The sequence below is a fragment of the Etheostoma spectabile genome, chromosome 12, assembly GCF_008692095.1.
Source record: "Etheostoma spectabile isolate EspeVRDwgs_2016 chromosome 12, UIUC_Espe_1.0, whole genome shotgun sequence".
In the NCBI taxonomy this organism is placed as follows: domain Eukaryota; kingdom Metazoa; phylum Chordata; class Actinopteri; order Perciformes; family Percidae; genus Etheostoma; species Etheostoma spectabile.
The window spans coordinates 22360023-22383242 of NC_045744.1; the positions used below are offsets into that span (position 1 = coordinate 22360023).

The 23220-nt window shown below is 42.7% G+C and overlaps 1 protein-coding gene and 1 long non-coding RNA gene across 2 annotated transcripts in view; one reads left to right on the forward strand and one right to left on the reverse strand.

Annotated features, from left to right (window-relative positions):
• The window catches only part of LOC116699629 (cadherin-18), an 88946-nt gene that overhangs the window by 38328 nt on the left and 27398 nt on the right, over positions 1–23220 (reverse strand). Inside the window, exons 3-4 of the mRNA XM_032532305.1 lie at positions 13732–14026; positions 10214–10333 (exon numbers count right to left, since the gene is read on the reverse strand). Of these exons, the coding sequence (XP_032388196.1) occupies positions 10214–10333; positions 13732–14026 (415 nt within the window). The remainder of the gene's footprint in view (positions 1–10213; positions 10334–13731; positions 14027–23220) is intronic.
• Positions 13382–22208, forward strand: LOC116699679 (uncharacterized). Its single transcript, XR_004334478.1, has 3 exons — positions 13382–13532; positions 18296–18300; positions 22199–22208. It is a non-coding gene; the product is annotated as an uncharacterized LOC116699679 (long non-coding RNA).

Below are 23220 nucleotides of genomic sequence, written 5' to 3' on the forward strand. Positions count from 1 at the left end.
AGCAGGCCTGCCTCGTTACACCATCTATTTTTTTTCTTTTCCATCCAAGAGGTTTCGAGAATGGCGACACACGAACAGCCCGGAAATGTAAGACTTATCAATACATAGTCATTTAAAATAAAATAAAAAGATTACTTAGCATGGCTTCATGGTAATCTTATCAGAGGTAAACATACTCATTTAACGTCATTTTAGATTATAGACGAATTGTTGTATCTGTTCCAGGTGGTGCTTAGACGACTAATGACTCATTATGTAATGTTGGGTAGCTGAATTAAAAGCAATAATGTACTCAATGAGCTTATCACATTTTGTGAGTAACTGGTATCTACAGCCATAAAATACAATTATGTTTAGCTACTGAATACTTAATATTAGCTACTGAAATATGAAGTACGTTAACATTCTACTTCAGTACATGACTTTAGAACTTAACTTTAACTTTGATTTCTCTAAGCTCAACACTGCATCTACTGAGGAGGAAGGAAAAAGGAAAGCAAGAGAGAGGAAGAGAAAATAAAGAGAGGGACTTTAGACTAAAAGGGTCCCCCCCCCCCCACACACACACACACACACACACACACAACACACACACACACACACACACACCACACACACACGCACAGCCGTTTTGTCACTCTGAATGTTTGGCTTTCAGCCTGTGATTCTCTCCACTTCAGAAAAAGCCAAGGTTAGCCATCCTTTTCTCTCCTGATAATTCATGTGCTCATACAAGCATGAAGGCACCGAGCCATGCACCTCCGTTCCAAGGCCACCAGAGAGCTGCACAAAAAGGAAATGACTGGATGATATCAACATGGCACAGATAAGCGTAAGAAAGAATGGCTGTTTGGTGCATATTCACGGGGTGTCTTTTATTTTTTTTATTCAGAGAGAAAGAGAGCGAGAGCGAGAGCGAGAGCGAGAGAGAGAGCGAGAGAGAGAGAGAGCGAGAGAGAGAGAGAGAGAGAGAGAGAGAGAGAGAGAGACCGAGTCGGTGCCCCTGCTTGGAGCGGCCTTTTTGTATCCCCTATAAAACAAGCTAATGAGAGAAAACAAGAACTACATTGAGGAGGGTTATGTGTTTTTACTTCAAGAGAGGGTAGAGCCTTTTAACCTTTTTTTTTTCCATCCACCTAAATGATCTTGTCATTTTTATTTTTTTTTTAAATTAGAAAAAAGAAGGCTTTGCGTCCTGGGTCATAAAGGTGCATTTTGCCAAATACCACGTGAGGACAACAATGACTTCCCTGCATCAGGGCTTTTACTTTCAGATCTGCACGGTCAGCATATTGGATTCTTAAATAACCAATAACCAAATATTCATATTGGTAACGGCCTCAAATCTCCTTCATCGGTCGGGCTCTACTGGATTGCTCACGATATTGAATGACAATTTGTTATGGTTCCACCTGGCTGTTTTACGACCCGCGTGTCCGGTTATCTGTCTTTGAATGTGGAGACCTGCACGCGTCCGACGCAGCCGCCACCAGAGTCTGCAGCAGGCTCCAGCCGTCTATTTGGTAAATAACATCTCTGCTGTGTAGTTCATTTTGTGTATCTTGGAGTCAGATGCTGGACATACCAATGTTACAACCCACGTTTTAATTATTTCCCTGGAGACTCTGTCTTTGCAACTCCTTTCTCAGTTGCATGTGTGGAACAGCCAATAGGAATGCTCTCTCTAGGAAATGACCTTTGATTGGCCAAAGTTTCCCCATCACGGGCTGAAAACAGAGCCAAGAGGAGGTACCCAAGTCTGGTTTTTCCTCAGACCACTTGAATTCCAAAATGCTGAACATTATTATTGAATTTGAGTTTGTCTAACGGCACAAAAACATACTGCCTTACCCCAGCTTTGATGCACATTTAGTAATCAGAGGAGAACTGGATTATTTAGTAGTGTCCAAAAAAAAGAAAGAGAAATAACTCTGGGGGAGGTCTTGTTTTTGTTTGGTTCTTACAAAGGGAAAGATAAGATTCAGCTCACCTCCCCACCCCAGCTATTACAGTACAGTCCCCTCGTCAACTCCTCCTTTACCCTGTCTCCTTCTTTTCTATTCCATTCCTGTTCTCTCATCACAGGTTCCTATCCCACACCTCTTTCTCGCTCTCTTCTTACTTCCCTTCCTCCCTCGCCTCTCCCCACTGATGTCAGGTAAACTCCAGCAAACATGTTGTGTTGGGCTCCCACCTGCCTGCACCACTAAGTTCATCTGTCAGCCGCCTCTTGTTAAACAAGCCTTCAGCATTCAGCAGCTGGCCTCCGGGACAGACTGGCTGTTGAGCGTGTGGCCAAAGCCTAGAATTAATTTCCTGTGTGTGTGTGTGTGTGTGTGTGTGTGTGTGTGTGTGTGTGTGTGTGTGTGGTGTGTGTGTGTGTGTGTGGTATAAAAGGGGAACTGTCAAACTAATCATATTGATCAAGATGAAGAGCAGGTGCGAGGCAATGTTCTACCAAGTAAGAGCGGCAAAACCATTTCATCACGTAAGTGACTTGTTGTTCTTGCACAGAATCGTGTTCCTTTTGTTCCTCACACTGAGAATGAAATCCCATTAGTAAATGTCTGGTCTCAATATGTTCAGAACTTAATCATATTTAAGCAAACTCATCAAAGCAGAAGCAAATATCCAAATATCAGTGTCCTTGCTAGGTCTACACCATGTTGTGGTGTTAAAACGTAACGTCATCCGTCTTGGCTGTTGCATTGCAATAACAAATACTTTTATGTAAAGTAAGTCAACAGGCTTTCTGGTAAGGCACAAATGTAACACACACTTTTTCTTCTTCTAATAGTTAATATGAAACGAGGAAGGAATATAGCATCCTCAATCCACAAAAAGTGGGGAAAACAGCAATGAGAGAAGCAAATCAAGGGGTTGAGGAGCAGGAAGAGGGAGAGCCAGAGGAGTAGGGGGAGTTTGGAAGAGGGCATGTGATGAAGGGGAGGGCTCTGACACAGAGAGGGAGATTCCAGAGGGTGAGGAGGATGAAGAAGAGGGTGAGGAGGAAGAACACCTACAGGGAGGGAAAGCCAGAGGGACAGCAAGTGGATCCATGTGGACCAAGTACTGCACCATCAGGTTTGGGATGAAGAAGGTTCTTACTATTTGCAAAGCAGCGCAATTACTATTTCCTTGTAGGTCTACTGTGTGTTCTTAAATTGGTGCTTTCTGCTGTAAAATTCTTTTTGTGTCAATATGGCTCGGTTTCTTCTTTTAAGTACATACTTGGCCTACATTCTGAAATGCATGCAGGTATACACGCATACAGTGGTGTGCATAAGTTTAGGAACCCATGCTTAAGTTGACTAAAAAGAGGAATTTAAAAAATCCTATCTTGGAAATTGATCATATCGCCGTGATATATATATAAAAAAAAAAAAAAGGAAATAGCCAACCTTTAAGGAAACCAACTGTTCTTTTTGAATAAACACTGTCTCATATAATTGAAAAAATGTTCTTCCTTAAAATACTGAGAGCATAAGAATACACACTCCTAGTGATAAATTCCCATAGAGGCAGGCAGATTTTTATTATTAAAGGCCAGTTATTTCATGGATCAGGATACTGTGCATCCTGATAAAGTTCCCTTGGCCTTGGAATTAAAATAGCCCCCCCATCATCACATACCCTTCACCATACCTAGAGATTGGCATGGTTTGTTTTCAGTTAGCCTCACAGCTGGTTTGATTTGCATTGACATGGATCTAATTTCAGGGCTGTACTTACTCATGCCCCTTGTATTTTAGATTCATTATTCATTCACAAAGAAAATTGGTGTCCTTAAATTCTTAAACCTAATTTTTTTTAATTAAGGCATTAAGATCAATTTCCAAAATAGAATTTTCTATTCCTCTTTTTAGTCAACTTTGGCATTCTACAGATATCCATAAGTCCAAGCATGATGTAGCTACCAGTACAGCCCAACTTGAATATATTCCCAACCATTTTGATGGGGGACAGGAGACAGTGCTTCAGGCCAATAATATATCTAGGCTATAATCTTCCTCCATGGCTTGAGTATTCTGTCAGGATGGACTCAACATATTGCTATGCATGTTGCTATGCATGTAGACATTTTTCATTTTTTATTGCCCTACCTCTCTTGCACCTGCACTCACTCTTGTACAAGAGTATGTGGATATGATTTTAAAGTAAAATAAAGTTTATAATCTTTAAATATATTTTGTTGCCATTTTGTAATGTGCCCCCCTGGTTAAACACTGGCCCCTCCTTGGCCCCCCCTAGTAAAATGTGTCTAAAACCGCCACTGGCTTACACACTTGAAATTGACGCCCATGCTTCTCCCACTCGGACTGCCTCCTAAACACCTGCCGGAAAAATAGCCAGAGCCACCCCAGAGTGGGAGGGGTCATTACACACACACACCCTTCCATTAACCTCTGCTTTGGCTGTTTGTGCTTGTTGGCTGCCAATGGTCTATGAGCACTTGACAAGGACGGGGGGGGGGGGGGGGGGGGCATAGGTCTTGGATCTTGCCACATGCTTCTGAGGTTTCCCCCTCCTGGAATTCTAGCTCCACTTTCTGTCCTTACTCACCTATTCCCTCCTTTACTGCTCTTCTCACGTTGTACTCCGCCGCTTTATTATTCTGACTGCGGTCCTGTTTGTAGGCAACAGTGTGTGTGTTCATGGCCTCCCAGATGGTTCCTGTAATGCATGGTTTCTGGTTGTGGAATGGTGTGACTGTAGATTTGGGTACAGTTGCTTCTGTACAAATTAAATCTACCACAGACTCAGTGAATGGCCAGCCCTCCCGAACAGGGGAGTGAACCATGGTATATGGCCGTTTTTGAACGGCGTGTAGCAGTGATCTTGAGTGTGTAGTCCCCTCGTGACAAGGCAATCTCAATGCCATCCTGTGCAAACTCCCACAAGGTTTTGACCTAAACTGTACAGTACATGCAAGGTTTACAGCAGATGACTATAAAGATGTCCATTAATTTGCAACTATCTGAATTCCGCTGTATTTACACCAAGGTTCTGTGTTGACATTTCATTAATCCAACCACCTGCCAGCCTGAGCACTCTGCACAATGTCAAACAGCACGTTAGCATTCAGCCGCTGGACGCACGCAGCAGCACGCACGCACGCGCACACACCACACACACACACACACACACACACCACACACACCACACACACACACACACAACACCACACACAAACACACACACACACACACACACCACACACACACACACACACACACCACTACACCACACACACCACACACACACACAACAGAGTACAAGAGAGAGAAAATGGTAGAAAAGGGCTAGCGACAGATAAATTTTGAAGCGCACTTATATTGTGCTAGTTTCATATGGGCATGTTTCAAACTGACAGGATTATTGAGGTGAAGCTGACAAATTGCGAGGCCAGTGCTTCATCGGTGTACCTGTGTATGTGAGGGAGGTTACCTGGCTTTCTGAATGCTCCTGTGCATGTGCTCTCGCGGCTGACCTTGCCTACTGGGAGTCTCCAAAGACCACCTAGATGAGGACATTAACTGGGTCAGGCTAGTACACACAGCATTCCGGGATGGGAGAAAAACGTGCTCTAGGTATTGGCATTTCTTTGAACCAATCACAATCCTCTTGGGCTGTGATAAGCTGAAAACAGTTAACCATACTCCTCATAAATCGAACGGGGTGTAGAATGCCAACTCAAAGAAAACGGAAGATGAGGGACAGCCGGTGGAATTTCCAGCGGCAACGGAGCAATCCCAGAAATGAAACGCTGTCAATCTAGACTAAGGAAGAGGGCTGCTGCGACATTGGTACCTCAACAAATTTCCCCAGAAAATTCCACAAACTGCAGATTGCATTACTGAGAGTAAAGGTGTTATATTATTTATCATAATCTATTATGCCAGAAGCATCAAATGGAAACACAACAAAGTGCTGACATTCTGCAAAACTTAAAAATAAAAAGTTAAGGCCGTCTCATTGTAAAGCTGTCTTTGTATAAAGGAAACACACACACACACACACACACACACACACACACACACACACACACACACACACACACACACACACACACACCACACACACACACACACACACACACACACACACACACACACACACACACACACACACACACACACACACACACACACCACACACACACACACACACACACACACACACACACACCACACACAAGCTTGTCTACTAAAGCCTTGTTCCTTTCTCTAGCTAATTCCATTCACACTGAGTGGAATACGCTTTGAAGACACTTTGATATTCTCTGTATACTGACTCTACAAGGCTTTTTTTATTATCTCGTGTCTTTAATGGACACATTGTCACGTCTGGGAAAGCTTTTGTGTGGGACAGACAGACAGAGATGAAGGGGGTTGTTTCATTCAGAGCCTCTTTTCTAAATCCTTTCTGTTCCGACATGTCAAGTTCTCCGCTGCGTTGCAAATCATTTAGACACATTAACACTTAAAGGCCAATATTGATAACAGTTGGAACATATATCAATTTCATCTTTAATTAAAAGATGTGTAATGCTTCCTTATCCTTAAATGCCGCACCGTGTGTGGATTAAAAACTGCAGTGTGTCAAACTGTGAAACTGCCCAACATATCTTTCAATTTGAGGAGCGTAGAAGTGGGAAGCGGTCCCTGGTGAGGCAGAGCAGTGAGTATGACACGTGCAGATCCCCTTTTCGCAACCACATGTTCAAAACTTACGAAACTGGAAAATGTATTTCAAAAGAAGTCAATATTTGATTTGGTTGTCTCTGTAAATTTTAACACTGCGTTCGTGCGAGCAACATTTCAGCTGTTGTGCGACGTGTTTGCCATGAAAAGACACAGGCAAGGCATTTTTCTGTTCACGTTAACAACGCATGTTACAATCCGGTGCTATTATGGCACCGGTGTCTGGTATCTACCGGACCAAATAGCAACGTGGATTTGTCTGCGCTGCTCTCTGATGCTATGAAACAGACGTTAGAGGCAACCTGCCTGTCACGCTATTAAACACTCATGTAGATCAGCGTAAATTCTTTCAGGAGGGCCTAACTTTTAATTGATGCACTCCTAAATCAAATCAGCTGTTATCCTAATAAATGTACATGGTATCATGCTGTGTATAACTGTTGCATATCTGCAACTAGTCTCTCCTGATAAAAATGTATCTCAGTGTAAATTCTTTCAGGAAGACCTCACCCTTATCCAATGATCTACCCAACTCCAATCTACTGTTGGAGGCGTTCACCTTCCTGCTAAACCAATCGGAATTGTTACACAATGGTAAGGGCCAATCACAGAGTCACAACCCTGCTTTTAATGTGTCTTTCCCTTTGCTTTTCAGCTGTCGTTAGAGGCCAAGAGTGTAATCTGTCAGAGTGTCATCTACTCCAGCTGACCGGTCCGGAGACACCACCAGTGTCTAGATTCCATCTGGGGTCTGATGGTTCTCTACCCCTATATACTGTACATATATATGAAAGATTTGTATCGTGATGGAGTCTAATTGCAAAAGACATGTCTCTCCTGATTGAAATAACACGTTACACAAGAGGGAACGTTAGCCTTTTGTTAGCTACAGTAGTAACTGGATCAACCTCTGTTAGAACGCTGACAGCTAAGCGGTATAAGAGTGCGACTGTATTTTACTAAATGTTGTTTACTGGTAAACAGGCAAACCTCGTGGTGCATTCAAAGTTATTGTAAAATACCCTTTTCTTATCTGTTTCAGCAATTTCTCAGCAATTTACTTGTGGAAGAAGTAATTATAGTTAAAAGTCATTATTATTACATTTTTAGTAATCATGTAAATGCTCCCTGTTTGTGCTGATCCAAACATTGATCCGATCCGTGACTTAAAACAGTGATCCCATCCATGAGTTTTGTGATCCGTTGCTGCCCTACTCGAGAGGGATGGGAAATTATCTTCCCAGCCATTATCTCATTGTTTCTTTTTTTTTTTAAATGTGAGGTACAGTTGCACAAGAAATGGATTGCTCCAAATATAGGCAGTTAAAAACATGGGGACCGTGGTGTCAATTTCAGCAACCAAAAGCTTATTCCTGGTTGCCAAGGCGGCAACCACTTGAAAAAGTTAGCGTTTAGCTTGTTACTGTGCTCAGTCTTTTGTGTCTTTTTGAACGTATGGTTCATGATAACAGGCCGGGAAGGAAGGGAGTAGCATGGGTCAAGGGAGAACCTGTTAGATTCTGGAGCAGATCCGATTGTTTTGCTTGTAATAATGCGTCTTTGCATGCTTTTGTCCCTTGTCTGTTTTTTACTGATGCCCAACATCATATTGTCATTGTGGATTCATAAAATTGTACTGAATTTACCTAAAATATGATCTTATTGCTGAAAGATGTTAAATCAGACAGGTATTCATGTGTGCTAAGAGTGATTTATTCCATGCCATGCTCAACAATCTAATATAAAGTCAATTGTGCAGGTGTATTTGTATTACATTACATGTCGCATGTTTGCATTGCATGCAAGAATCAGCCACTTTGAAACAAGATGGAAATGCAAAATTAAGGCTACAAAGACCAAACATAAGATCAAATCTCTGCATGAACGTTTCATTAATGAGTCTCTTTCAAGTCTCACCCTGAAAAGCTGGGATATGAATTTCTATACAGTACATCTACTGGTGACACAGAAGCTGCTTATTTCCTGGTTCTTAGCCATAGGCATGCTATCAAACCCTATTGAAGCTGACCACAGCCTTTCCTTAACATTACCCTTGGTGGAAATTGTTGGAATAAAGACTGTAGTTAGAAAACATTGTACATGTTTGGCACATGTGAATTTTTCTGCCTGATACTTATACTAACATTTTCTTTATACTTAAAATAAGTCTATATTTAATATATGTTTACCTGATATATTAAAGATTTCATATTATGATCATTTTTAGGTTCATAAATGTATTTAGAGGTTGCACCAGAATAGGTTTATGTGGTTTAATTTAAAAAAACAACAACAACATATTTTTGTTGCTGTACTGCACATTGCTGCAGCTCCTCTTCTCATCCTGTGTGTTGAGCTCAGTCAGAAGCAGAGTATGAGGGCCCTGACAGTACCTAGGTAAGGACTACTAGCCAGTCAGAAGCAGAGTATGAGGGCATGCCCTGACAGTACCTAGGTAAGGACTACTAGCCAGTCAGAAGCAGAGTATGAGGGCATGCCCTGACAGTACCTAGGTAAGGACTACTAGCCAGTCAGAAGCAGAGTATGAGGGCCCTGACAGTACCTAGGTAAGGACTACTAACCAGTCAGAAGCAGAGTATGAGGGCCCTCACAGTACCTAGGTAAGGACTACTAACCAGTCAGAAGCAGAGTATGAGGGCCCTGACAGTACCTAGGTAAGGACTACTAACCAGTCAGAAGCAGAGTATGATCCTACCCAAAAACCTTGGAGTCTGATCACAAAACACAGGCAGAACAACCCGAACCAGCTTTGCAACCTAGACTGAAGCAAGCCGTTTCAGACTGGTAATTTATCTCAACTTGAACTAAATGAGTCTTTCATATGTAACGTTTAACTTTACACCCTCTCCTGGACATGGTGATACAACCATCTGAACTCTTCAGGCCTCTGCTCTAACTAGCTTGGTTTAAGGGCGTGCCACCCTAGCAGCTAGGTGAACATTATAACGTGTATTACATAAGGCTGGACTACAACAGAGCTGTTTGGAGCAGTTTATGAATGTGTGACTTTGGGCTTTTTCACTTTGTAAACCTAATAAATGCACAGAAAAAGATATATAACACAATAAAGTAAAGGTGAAAAAGCCAAAAAGCATAATATAATCAGCAGTGGTTCCTGATACTTATTGAGCTATACAATAGGACCCTTCAGTGCACCTCCTCTTTCACCAAAAACAATGGAGCGGGTGGAGGCCGTCGGTTGATTGTCCCCGTAAAGACCTAGCTGCACTGCTGAAAGCAGTACACAGGAACTCAGCGACCATCATCAAACACTATCTGATAAGGTTCATTACAGCTGTCCTAAACACTTAATGGACTCAGACAAGTAAAAACCACAGTGCCGTCTTTGGCTTTTGTGACCATGAAAGAACTCTGATCTAATGGAAATCGCAGTTGTCAGATTGACAACATGGAAGGGGGGGTTACTCATATTTCAGCCCCGCCCCTGGCCAGTGGGTGTTTAAAGTGAAGCCAAAAGCGGTTTGTACCTGTCTTGGGGTCCACAGAGAAGTAGGGCTGTCCCTCCAGAATGCTGTAAACTATCTTGGCGCTGTTTCCGTACGTCGGATCATCTGCATCTGACGCTGTCACTTGCAAAACTGACGTTCCTGCAGAGGGAAGGAAACACATAAGTGATCAAATGGTCAACAGTTGAAAGCACCGACCATCACAAAGACAAAAAGAGAGGAAGTGTTGGTGAATGCTGACAAGTTCTAAATGGGACACATTTTTAATACTTTAATAAACATAATTCATTTGAGAGAAAGTGTATTCTTTACCCAGGAACTGGATGTTTCAAAAAAAAAAAAAAAAAAAGGCAAAAATGTCTCATTGTTGTGGCCAGTTTGATCTGTAACGTCGGTACCACCGACGACGGATTTACTGTAAATCAAACGTGCCATATTTCGGTACCCGAGAGCACGTAAGTGCGAGCATATCTGACGTGTCTGCATCTTGACAGAGAGCGAAGCTCCGATTGCCGACACACACACACACACAAACACACACACAGAGCTGTGGTGCCGACGGAGTGAATCAACGTCCACTTTGTTAAAGTCACAGTGAGTCACGGAAAGGCCGGTAAAGCGGTCGCAAGTGTGTTTACACTTTTCAAAGCTCCACGCAGATAGCGTGTATAACGGAGAGGTGAAAGCTGTCATGGCATAGGTTAACGTCAGACTCTCTCTGTTACAGGCAGGCACCATTGTGTTCACTATGCCCTATGCAAGCCCAAACACTAAACTCTCACTGTTGGTGCACTAGCCTTTAATACCATCTGTAATTGAAACCAAGCCACAGACGTATGAAAATATGTTGTTTCTATGTGAATATGCCACTCTAAATGTTTACTACGAGCAGCAGTAAAACAGTGTGTGTTGTCAGCGGTGCTCGTGTAAAGAGCCACAGGCCATTAGCCGGGCCGTGTAGCAGCAGACAAGAACAGCCGAAGCTTCTCTCCATCTCATTCATCTTCATATACCTGCGGTGTGTTTGTTCTCATGGCAAAGACAGCGTGAAATGTTCAGGTAATATTCAAATAGCATCCCGGGAGTGTTTAACACCCTACTAAACTGATGCATTATCTTATTAAATAACCAACAATTTAGTTATCGTCTTTTTGCGGTGTGAAATCTGAGATACCTGAGATACACAATATATTACTGTATCCATTCACAAACTCCATGTGCATATGTAGACAACTAATGGACAGTGCCTGTGTTTCGCACTGCTCATACTTGATCCTTTGAGCAGAACCTGGTCTACGTAGTAGATCGACCGATGCTGGTTTTTCAAGGCCAATACAGACACTGATTATTAGTATTTAATTAAACCGATAGCCAAATATATTCTCTCTCACATCTCGTAAAATAGGGGCGCTTGGTCACGGGCCTTTGTCATTGTTATATTGCTTGGTCGGGTCTCCTTTAGCGGCATGTAACACGCCCTTTGTCAGGTTTCCTATTGCATCATATAACACGCGCTTGGTCGGGACTATTGGCGTCCCTTTTTGGGGCATTTCAGCCTTTTTTCATTCATTTTTTATTTTTACAGGACAGCTGAAAACATGAAAGGGGAGAGAGAAGGGGGAAGGACATGCAGCAAAGGGCCGCAGGTCGGAGTCCAACCCCAGGGCCGCTGCGTTAAGGAGTAAACCTCTACATGTACTGTATATAGGCGCCCACTCTATCGACTGAGCCATCCGGGCACCCGAAAATGAAAATCTTTAAGCCAAAATTAAGATTTTGGAATGTTACAAAATCCAACATAAAGCTTTTTTTAATGCTTTAAGCAATTATTTCCTGAATTAAACTTTCAACATAATACAAATTGAAAAATAGTCAGATAGTATTGTGGGAACATCAAGTCAGACTTAGTGGTGAGTGAACTGTGAGTGAAGCAGAGGGACAGACACAGAGTTGTAGCCGAGCCAAAATAGCCCACTTTTTAATTCATTAACTTTATCAATTATTGGCCAATTAAAACGCCCATACAGATAATCTGCAAACTGCCAAAAACCCTAACCCCATAATCTCCCAGGTGTGATAATCGGTCTATCCCTAGTTAGATCGTTCACTCTTACTTCCAAGTGTACTTTATATTATAAAAACGCCTTGTCAAGGGCGCCCGGATAGCCCAGTAGGTGGAGCGGGCGCCTGTATATAGAGGTTTACCCCTTGGCGCAGCGGCCCCGGCTTTGACTCCAACCTGCGGCCCTTTGTCATTCACCTCTCTCTCCCCTTTCATTTCTGCAGCTGCCCTGTCAATAAAAGTCATAAAAACACCCAAAATATAAGCTTGTAGTAAAATGTTCCAGATTATATTACAGTATATTATTGTATTTCTATAACTCATGCCTTAGAGGCATGGTTGGTAACCATTTCCAAAGTACACTTTTTAAAATATTGTTTGAAATGGACTTTACACCCCGACAGCAATAAGTCACTCATAGACTCTGAAAAGATCCGTCATCTGTAGCTGCTGCAACCCTGTAAAAACACCCACCAATCACTGCCACTGTCCGTTTGGAAAGAACCAATGAAATGCCTTCCCCTAACCTACAAATGAATCCCTGCTCAAACCCCCAGGTACCTACATCATTAGGGGTGTTGAAATGAATCATTGCATCGCGACGTGGGCGATTCTGCATCGATGCAGTGACAGACCATCAATGATTTTAGCCTGCTGTTACTTGTTGATTTTCCGTATGTGGTTTCTTTTAAGTTCTTGCCTTGTGTCTGTTGTGTTCAGACTCCGCCCCATTCAATCAGTGTCTTTCGATCCCTTAAAAGGGAACAATTTATGGGAAAAGCCATAAAAATCTAAATTATTGTTATTAGTTGAGTAAACTCCTTGGATTTGAATACTGTGCATAGACTCATTATTATGGCTTGGCTTACAAGAACACTCAACATGGCCATTGTTAATTATTAGTTACACCATGTGTGTCAAACTCAAGGCCCGGGGGCCAAATCCAGGCCCTTTACAGGTTTTGATCCGGCCTACATATTAGTTTAGGTTTACGATACATTTTGGCCCGCTTAGTGCCAAACCAAACCAAAAATACAGGAAACGGTTTTCAAACTATAGTTATGTAACATTCAAAGCAGAATGTGGCAGATTACCGACTTTGAGACTCAGAAACTCCCAAAGAACCAGGTTGCTGTGACTCGGCTGTGTGGAAGACTGCTTGTAAAAATTTAATCATTGTTTAGCTTCATTTGCTGAAGTCTAAGTAACTTTTTTGCTGGCTTTTTCAGGGCTTTATGTGGACCAAACTGAATGTGACAAGACTAAATCAGACATGCAGTTATACTTTAAGATATTTGACTTTTTCTCTTAAATAAAATCCTGTCAATATACAATACATGTCTGTACCCTAATGTGATTCTCATTTCCAGTGTGGCACTTCGTGAAATTGAGTTTGACACCCCTGAGTTACACCCTTGTGTTCCCACTAACTCATTGTCTGTTATCAGAAAAAAAACATGAGAGGCTCCTGGCTTACCAACATCAGACATCTCAGGCACAGATGCTAAAAACGGTCCATCAGGAAATGTTGGAGCATTGTCATTAACATCCTGGACCTTGATGATGAACTCTGACTCTGCCTCCAGGGAGCGGTTGGTCTGCCGGTCGATGGCCCTTGCATGTAGGACGTACTGGGACTTCCTCTCACGGTCCAGGCTCTTTGCTGCGTGGATGTCGCCCGTCGTTTCGTCAATGAGGAAGATGGACCCGGCCCCCTCGCCAGACAGGATGTAGCTCACAGAACCGTCGCCCTTGTCAGAGTTGGAGTGGAGCTGGAGATGTAAGAGGGAGAAAAAGAGTGAGGGAGGGAGCAGAAAAGTGTCCGACAAGTACGTGATTCAGAGTAATAGCCAAGTGTCAGGATGAGTGGTCAGCTAATGGAGAGGAGCAGGCTCAGAGAGAGACGCAGCTATCCAATCAGGGAAGGAGACGTTGGCGTTACTGTCTTTTCTGAGCTAGATGTGTCACAGAGAGAACGATAAGTACGAGCCAAAGTGAAAGTGAGACACCCTGATTAAAAGTATTTTAGTATTATTGTAAGGTGTAAGTCAGACTATGTGTGGCTAGCTGTGTGCTGTAGACGTCATTCGATGAAACGATTGTCATTGACAGTAGTCTCGCACTGCCAGACCTTCCTCCACAGCGCCGCGGTGGAAGGTCTGGCTAGTCCACACAGCATTTCAGGTTGGGAGAGGAACGTGCTCTGGTTTATTAGCTTTTCTTTAAACCAATCACAATTGTTACAGGCGGTGTTAAGCGCCAGACGGAGCCATGGTGCCGTTGCAAAAACCTCAGGAAGGAACTTGTTTTGGTGGAACATGTGTACGTTCAAAAGTTGTTTTAGTCGTGCAACAGAAAACTCTGATTGGACAGATAGTCTAGCTAGCTGTCTGGATTTACCCTGCAGAGACCTGAGGACCAGGTAACCATAGTCCAAGTGGAATGTGACGGGCATCCGGATGAAGTTCTGGCGGCACCGGAGCAAACCCGGAAATTGAACGTCGTGGATGTAGACTACCTTTACAGTATTGCTGGATTCAGACTGTCCGATATCAGCTCAATAAAAGCCCATGTTTTCATGACCCATCAATCCACCCCAAACCTCCAGCCTTTGTGACCCATGTGAATGCAGCAACAACTAAAATGTGGAATGCTTACGAATTAAAGTGCTTTACTTTTTTCGTAGCTATATGTACATATGGTATGTATCATCAACCAGGCTTTACACCTCTCTCCAACCAACACGCGTCTAGCTTAATCCAAAAGCACTCAGCTCTTGGTTGTGTGGATTTGTTATTCGATAGTTAAATATTATTCAGGCCATGAGGAACAAGGTGATTCTGCTTAAAATCTGAAGCCTCCTCACACACTGCTTTCCAAAACGTTGTGTGAGGGAACAAAGAGTCAAAGGAGGCAACTTAAGACACAGTCGGCATTATAAAATGAAACCGAAACAGACAACACGACGCAACGAGCTGCAGGGAGTAAAAGAGACGCTGCCAGTATGAGCTCTAACAACGCTGCAGTGTAAAGACAAAGGAAATCCATCTCCCTCGCACAAAATAAAACATTTAAAACAAAAAATAGAAGAGACAGGAGAAGACAACGCAAAGAGGGGAGGAGGATAAAAATACAACAGCATGGTTGTGTGTTACTAAGCAGCAGCTGGTGAGGAAGGAGCATCGGCTGACATTTTGAGGCTAAAGCATTTCCCCCTGTGCATGTCTCTCCAGCTAGAAGAACAAAGGCTGGGAAATATGAATCAAAAAGCATGTGGGCGGGCAGGAAGCGACGGTTATTAATTTAAACAGGTTAATTCCCTTCTGGCGGGATTTAAAAGGACATGCTACACTGAGCTCTGTCACTAATCATGAGAGCACAGGCACGATAAGGTGGTTTCACTCTGATTCGATATCCACTTCATCCAGTTTGTTTGACATCAGTGCATCAACAAAAAAAGAGGAAGTGTGAAGAAGAGGCTTTTCCGTGTGGAGTTCCAGGTTGTGTGTCTTTGTCACAGAGCAGTGTGGTCCTCAGAATTGGACTTGGTCCCCTGACATTGTCCTCAGGGATGGAACGATTCGCTGGCTTCTTGTGCTCCAACCCCCTGAGTGTTTTGTCAAAAGCCCCAAATCTTTTAGGGTTTTATAAAATACCTTCAACTTTGTATCATCTCCCCTCAGTCGCTCTCAGTGGAGCGGAAAATCAATTCTGGGAACTCTACTAAAAATAGGTTCCAAGATTAGAAATTCCTGTCCTACCTGTGTGATGTAGTCTGAATTGAAAAAAAAGGTACAGTGGTGGCTGGTAGAGCGTGAGCGCCATGTACAGAGACTCAGTCCTCGCTGCAGCGGCCGCTCCCCTTTCATGTCCAAGCTGTCCCATCAAATAATGGACTAAAATGCCAAATCATAATCTTGCAGCGATGAATGGGCCCTCGCCCGTCCCGGCACGCTGTGGGTCCCGACGGGATGAATGTTGCCTGTAATACTTCCACTAACAGCTACCTTTGTTATGGCCGCCATTCCACATCCACGCCGTTCTACGAAAAAAAAAAAAAAATCATAATTTGGCATCGTGGATGTCTTGACATGCTGCTGACCCAATTTGAGTAGGAAGGAGTTAAGAGGAGTTTCTGAAAGTCCCGTACCTGTAAAGGGCCTAAAATGGCGTGTTACATATCCAAAGACATTATTGTTAAAGCTATCAAAAATTCCATTGCAATTTAAGATGGGGGGATTATACCAACCCCAAAAAAATATATATAGAAACATCAGAAATTAGGTTTGCCTCTCTTTAGGTGGAAGGAGTCCTCTACATTTGCTGTGTTCTGGTTCCAGAATGATGAAGACAGCTGGAGAAAAATTAGTGTGCTAAAGATAAAACATATAGTGTGACGTGAGTAAAAGACATGAACACGCGGATGGAATTCCACTGCATAAAAGGTTGCAACAGTTATTTGGGGGGCTATTGGACTGGTTTGAATGGATCAAGTGGGAAACGAATAAAAGAAAATCGACATTGTGTCTGTCAAATGTCAGATCATTTTTTTTTTTTAAAAATTTTAAAAACATTTTTACATGGGGCTATCCCTGGCGGAGCTACAGCTCCACCAGGGATAGCCCCATGTAAAAATGTTTTAAAATGTTTTTTATTTTGATTGGCTCAAAAAGAATGCAAAACTCTAGATATCCATCCTTTCCTGCGCAACCTGCAGAGTGATGTTCATGCCACCACTGATGACATAAGCAAGTAAAAATGCCAGCCTTCTATCAGAACATATTTTAAAGGTCTTATCATGGACAAGTATTAGTGTAGCTCCATCTGTTCATCATAACCACATTCCCAATCCTATCAGAAACATGCTGCTGCAATTCTGAGGAAAAGCAAGAGGCAAAGAGAGAGAGAGAGAGAGGTCCCAGATGTGAGTATGTATTTCTGTGAGTATGAGGAGTTCAATGAATGAATACATCAAACAGATATCAGCCTTCAACAGCTTGTCAGACGGGGAGCATCAGACTGATGATGCCGTGTTTGGCTCCAACGCCACGCTTACCAAGAAACCTGACCTTAAACAGACAGGCGCATGCATGCACGCACGCCCACTTGTCTGGCAAATCATCAAGCGCACACACAATTAGACGGGCGCGCGCACACACACACACACACACACACACACACACACACACACACACACACACACACCTTTGTGGGGACCCGTCAGTGACATAATGCATTCCCTAGCCCCTTACCCTCACCTTAACCATCACAACTAAATGGATAACCTTAACCACCAAGACCAAAACCAAGTTAACCCTTAAACAGCCTTTAAAGTTGTGGGGTCCAGCAATTTGGGCCCACAAACCTGTTGGGACCCCCAAAAGTAAACTGAACTTCTAGTTTTTGGACCCCACAAATACAGTTAAACAGGAACTCCCAACACACACGCCTGGCAAACATCAAAAACACACATACACACAGACTTTTATTCTTGGCAGCAAGTGTATTCCTGAACAGGGTGCAATTAGTTAACTGATCTCCCCAACACACACAGACTGACAGTCTTTCACATATGCAGAGTACAGGGTGCACATGCAGGGCCGTGCGCAATTTAAAAAAAAATGCTGAAGTGGCAAAACAATTGCTAGGGGGGTCCGGGGGCATGCTCGTGTTTGGCATGCAGTGATCAGAAGACCACTGTCTTGAGCAACAAGTGTAGTCACGCCCTTTATTCTGGGAAGCGGAAATAAACGTTCACTCGGATGTCATTGAAGGGCTAGCTTGACGGGGTTTTAAGCCCCCAACTTGACTTCCAGGCAGCGACTGAACAGAGCCACAGTTATTAATTAATTAATTAATGTCTACCTTCAATTCAAGCTGATCACCTGAAGAGAGATCACAATTCTCTGCATTTTGGGTGCTTTTGCTAAGGAGTTCTGCAATGTTTTTGTATTTAAAGTCACATCCCATCAGTCACATTTCATGCAGCCGATTCACCTCTGAGCAGGTCAGACAGCCAAGCAGGACAACTTTTCTGAGAGAAAATGTGTGTTCCTTGTCATGCAGTTCTAAATGGCACACAGAGAACTTGGGTTATTTGTATCTCTGTGTAAATGATGAATCCTAGCATCCTGATTGCGGATTACTGCATTCATATGTAAGTGTTTAAAAAAATTAAAAAATTAAAAAAATCTAACCGGGCCTGTTTGAATTCCCAGGGCGTTAAATTTCCAAGGCACCCTAGAAACACACCAGGCTTCTTTATTTTTTTATTTACTGTAAAGCTAATCATCATACATCATATAGAAGCTCATATTTTCAGAAGGCCAAATACGTCACACACACAGTCATTGAATCAATCACTAAGGTAAATTGTAAAAAAAAACATCCATACATCAAAACAATAGACCTGCATAATTCAAAAAGTAAGAGCCTACAGGGACTGGTGAAGGGGCTCGAGAAGAATTCATTCTGGTGAGTGAAGGTGGATGATTTAAGCCTGAAAGTGGATCCGGCGGTCCATTTACTGTATTGTCAGTTCTGTATAAACACAGTAAACAGTGGGCTAAGCATAGTTTCAGCCTTTAGAAGTTTAATCCCAGGGAGAAAGTGCCCAGACTCCCTTAACCCTTGTGTTGTCTTCTCGAGTCAAAAACTGACAAAAATTGAAATTTTTGTCTCTTTTTCAGACTTTTTTCAAAAAGTTTTAACCAACACCACCTTTCTACAACTAGTTTTATACAACTTTTTGAAATTCATGGTCAGAATTCATGAATTCATGCAGAAACAGACACACACATAGACAAAAGACAAGGGACCAAACACCAAGGACCTCAACGATTCAGAGAGGCCCAGTCAAGTGTCCAGTCTCTTCCCTGGCACTCCAGGAATTCGCACAGTAGAGAGCTCTATATACACCACATCCAAGAAGGAAATGGTCCATGTACCAACAGGTTACAAGGTGGCTCACAACAGGTTGCAATCACCCTCTTCACGGTGGAAAGTCCAGCAAATACAGCTTGGAATCCGAGAGAGCCGAAAAGGCTGAAAGATCATTCAGAATCAAGACATTGACAGTAACAGGCACAGTTACACTAATCAAGACGGAAGTTTTGGAGGCAATATTGTTCCAGAACTGACCGACGGGAGAGCACTCCCAGACCATGTGACAATATGTGCCTTGTGCTTTTATTGGGCATGTTCAATTTGTCATGTGTTGCATTTTCACGGGGGTGAGATATGTCCTGTGAATGAAACTGTAGTGTATCTGCTGATGGTCTGGCCTAGAAATCTAGACGTACCCTAGTGGCAGCAAATGTCTAGCAACTCTCTGTGAGTTCCCAGACCCAACATCTTGATGTGGGTCTGGCTTGTCAGGCTACTGATGGTCTGGACTGTGTGATACTTCTGGAATGATCGACCATACATCATGCCAGTCGAGATTGTTACTCAGGCTTGGGCAATCACATGCCCAGATCCTCTCAATAGGAAGGCCAGAGCAGTCAGATAGCACTAAGGACTGATAAAGCCTGGATACCATAGCACAGTAAATAACTTCCTGATAGAATGGATTTGCCCATCCATCCTCCCCAGGCCTCTGCCAAGGGACACCATATGCCTTGAGTGCTGATCTTCATTGAAGGTAAAAGAAAAAAAGAGGAACATGGTAGATTGAATGTTTTCTACAAGTCAGAAAAAGGTAACATGCCAACCTCGCAGAAAATGTCTTTACTCACAACAACAGACAATGAAGCCCCCTTTGATCCCATTGTGGGGCTGTTATCAGCCTCCCACCAATCAGGAGTGCTGTATTATTGAATAAAGGGGATAAGTGTGCCAGTTACAAGCTACATGGCAGTATGTTTCAGCCAATCTCCAAGTCTTGATAAGATGTGAGATGTTACATTAAATTCCTAATAATTCCTACCCTGTTGTAAATGGCAGGATCTTCTTTACTTCCTTTGAATAAACATCATTACCAGTTGTTTTCCAGCTGTTATGTACTGCTGTCTGCAAAGTCAGCTGATGAGTTACAGAACACAGTTATTTCTTACTCTATATCATTTATTTACCTTCGTATTCAATTTATTTTCATGTAGTTCTCGTGAATAACAGCTTTCATGGACAGAATAGATGGGTATAATCATTATGTAGAGACGCGTCTATCAGTTCTATGATTGATGCCAACTTGCCTGGTGACTTCAAATCTTCATCATGTTATTTTGGCAAACTTTTGATCAGTTTATTGTAATTAAATCCCAGCTAAATCTGTTTATTTTGTGTTTGTACCGCTGTTGTTGTAGGGCTTGTAGTCTAGCAGAAAGAATGGAAAACGTTGGTGCCAATAGGTGTACAACAATGCATCTCGCACGGCGACAACTGCCAGTCTGTTGTAATTCAGGTTTGACAGAGGAAGCAGACTAATGGCATTTAAGAATGCATTACTTAGGTGTGATGAATAATCACAAACAGATGTAAGATAATCACATCTGTCTTGTATCAGTTGATGTGTTCTCACTCCCCACTCGTAAAACTACTGGCGTCAGATATCAGCATCAGATATCAATGAAAGATCACGGTTTAACATCTGTATGGAACGCACCAGGCGGAGAAGCAACTTGGCTGTGGCGCTGTAAGATGACGTATTAAGAGAATCAACGATAGTGTGAAAAACTTAAAATCCGCGTAAGGATGTAGTTTGGGGTGGTGGATAGGTCAACCAACAAAAGACTTTAACCCAGGTGCCCTTGTAACCCCACCCACCATCTTTTCCTGAACCTAACTGTCCCTCTCTCGCGCCACATGTCAAAAAACTGACGCCAATAGTCCCGAACCCAAAGCGTCATTAAGTGACACTAAGAGTTCCATCAAAGCCGGTCTTAATATGACGGCAAAGGGCTAGACGCAAATCTGAGAACGTAAAAATGGTGAATTCAAGGGTCCCGATCCAGAGCGTTGCAGAATGACACCGAGAGTCCCGACCAAGCGCGTCTAAATATGATGCTAATGGAAGACGTTTTGCATCAATAACCAATGCCAAAGGCACCTGACAAAGAGTTGCTTTGCTTGATTGTGTGGTTTGAAGAAGTCAATGTATGGACGTACACGTCACAATTGGTCTAAATGATATACAAACATAAATCATGAGAGGCCTAACCAACGGCAAAAAAGCAAATAAAACATCCGATTGTAACATGGAAGAATATGTTTGGTCAATGATTGTTTTTTCCTTAACGATGACCACACACTATACAGAGCCTGTTGTGACAACCGTGGCCATGAAGGATTTTACCCTGTAGCCTGCTTTATCCAAAAGTCAAGTTGGACATTCCAATCAAAGATGCTTTGTTGTTTTCATAAGCAAAGTGTCCTTAACTGATATCTTTGGCTTTCCGCCAAGCAGTCTTTTATGGCAGGTAAGCTTTTTTATTTATTATTTTTACTGCAGTCTATCATTTGCTCACCGCAGCTGAAAGATGAAAGCAATAAATGAAATAAAAGACAAGGACTAAGACAATGACGGCCATGTACTGTACACAAACATTAATGCACACAGATGTTGAGCAGGGTTTCATTCATTCACACAACGTAATATGAGTCTATGGGAGTGTGTTTAACCATGCCGTTGGGTATCGTTAGGAAACCATGCGTTGGGAAAAGCTATTTTCGCATTGCCAGACCTCCCTCCACAGCAACAAGCAGTATTAGGCTAATTTCAATAGCCTGACAGACACAGAAAACCACAGACAGACAGAAATACAGCAACAGAAAGACAAAAAAGAAACAACGGTCACAGAAAAACACCAACATACCAAAGGAAACACCAACAGACAGACACAAAAACGCCAACAGACCCAGAAAAACAACAAAAGACAGAAAACTCCAGACAGAGAGAGATGCATAAATGGAAGTTGCATCAAAAATCCACACTGACACTCATAAAGTGAGTCAGAGTATTGCAGAGAGAGGAAGAGAGATGTGATGCATTCAGAGCTGGATGTAGGTCTTTTGATTCTTTGACAGCCTAATGGCTAAGGATAACTCGTGACTGATGTTTGCCACAGGGCAACAAACACACACAAAAACAAAAACACACACACACACACACACGTCATTGTATCTATTAGGATGCCCATTAGCTGTAAGCGAAACAGCAGCTATTCTTCCTGGGGTCCACGCAAAGGAGGGCAAGGAGGACAGCACGAGGAAGATGAGTCTGCTAGCTCAACATAAAGATTGAGCTCTGCACAACTAAAATTGTTAAAAAATTGTATGACATTGCAATACAATGTGTTCGTTATTTACCCTGGAAGATGGCGGCAGCAATGTGCTTATTCTGTTGGAAATCCAAAGAAAAAGAAGAAATACGTCATCCCTATGGAACATAATCACACAGTTACATTAAATAACACAAATGGAGCTCAGCGTAAATTCAGGCAGGAAGACTTCTTAACTTAATCACATTTCTCTCTCTTCTAAAACGGAACAGCTGTAGAGGCGTTCACTTTTACGTTAACAAATCAGAAGAGGCCTTAAATTTCACGAGCCAATCAAAGCATGAGATCCCTGTTTTAAACCTGTCTCTCTCTCTCTCTCTCTGCTACTCGTTTGTCATTTCAGGCTAAAAGCACAACCCCCCCTTGCTCCTCCAGTCTTCATCTTGCACGGCTCCTAGTTTCTCCTCCGGCAACACTGCCATCGGCCCCTCGGTTCGGTATTGGGGTTCCTCACACCACCATCAGTGTCTAGACTCAATCGGGGGATCAGCTTTTGGATTTCTAACAGCATATCTATCTATCTATCTATCTATCTATCTATCTGGCACACACACATACAGAGGATTACAAATAAAAATATTACGGTGCAAATCCGCCATCATAACAGCAATGCGCTAAGGTACAAATGTGCCTGCCTTTTAAAGGGAATAGGAGATGACACTGATTGGTTTATTGCAGATTCCGCCCTA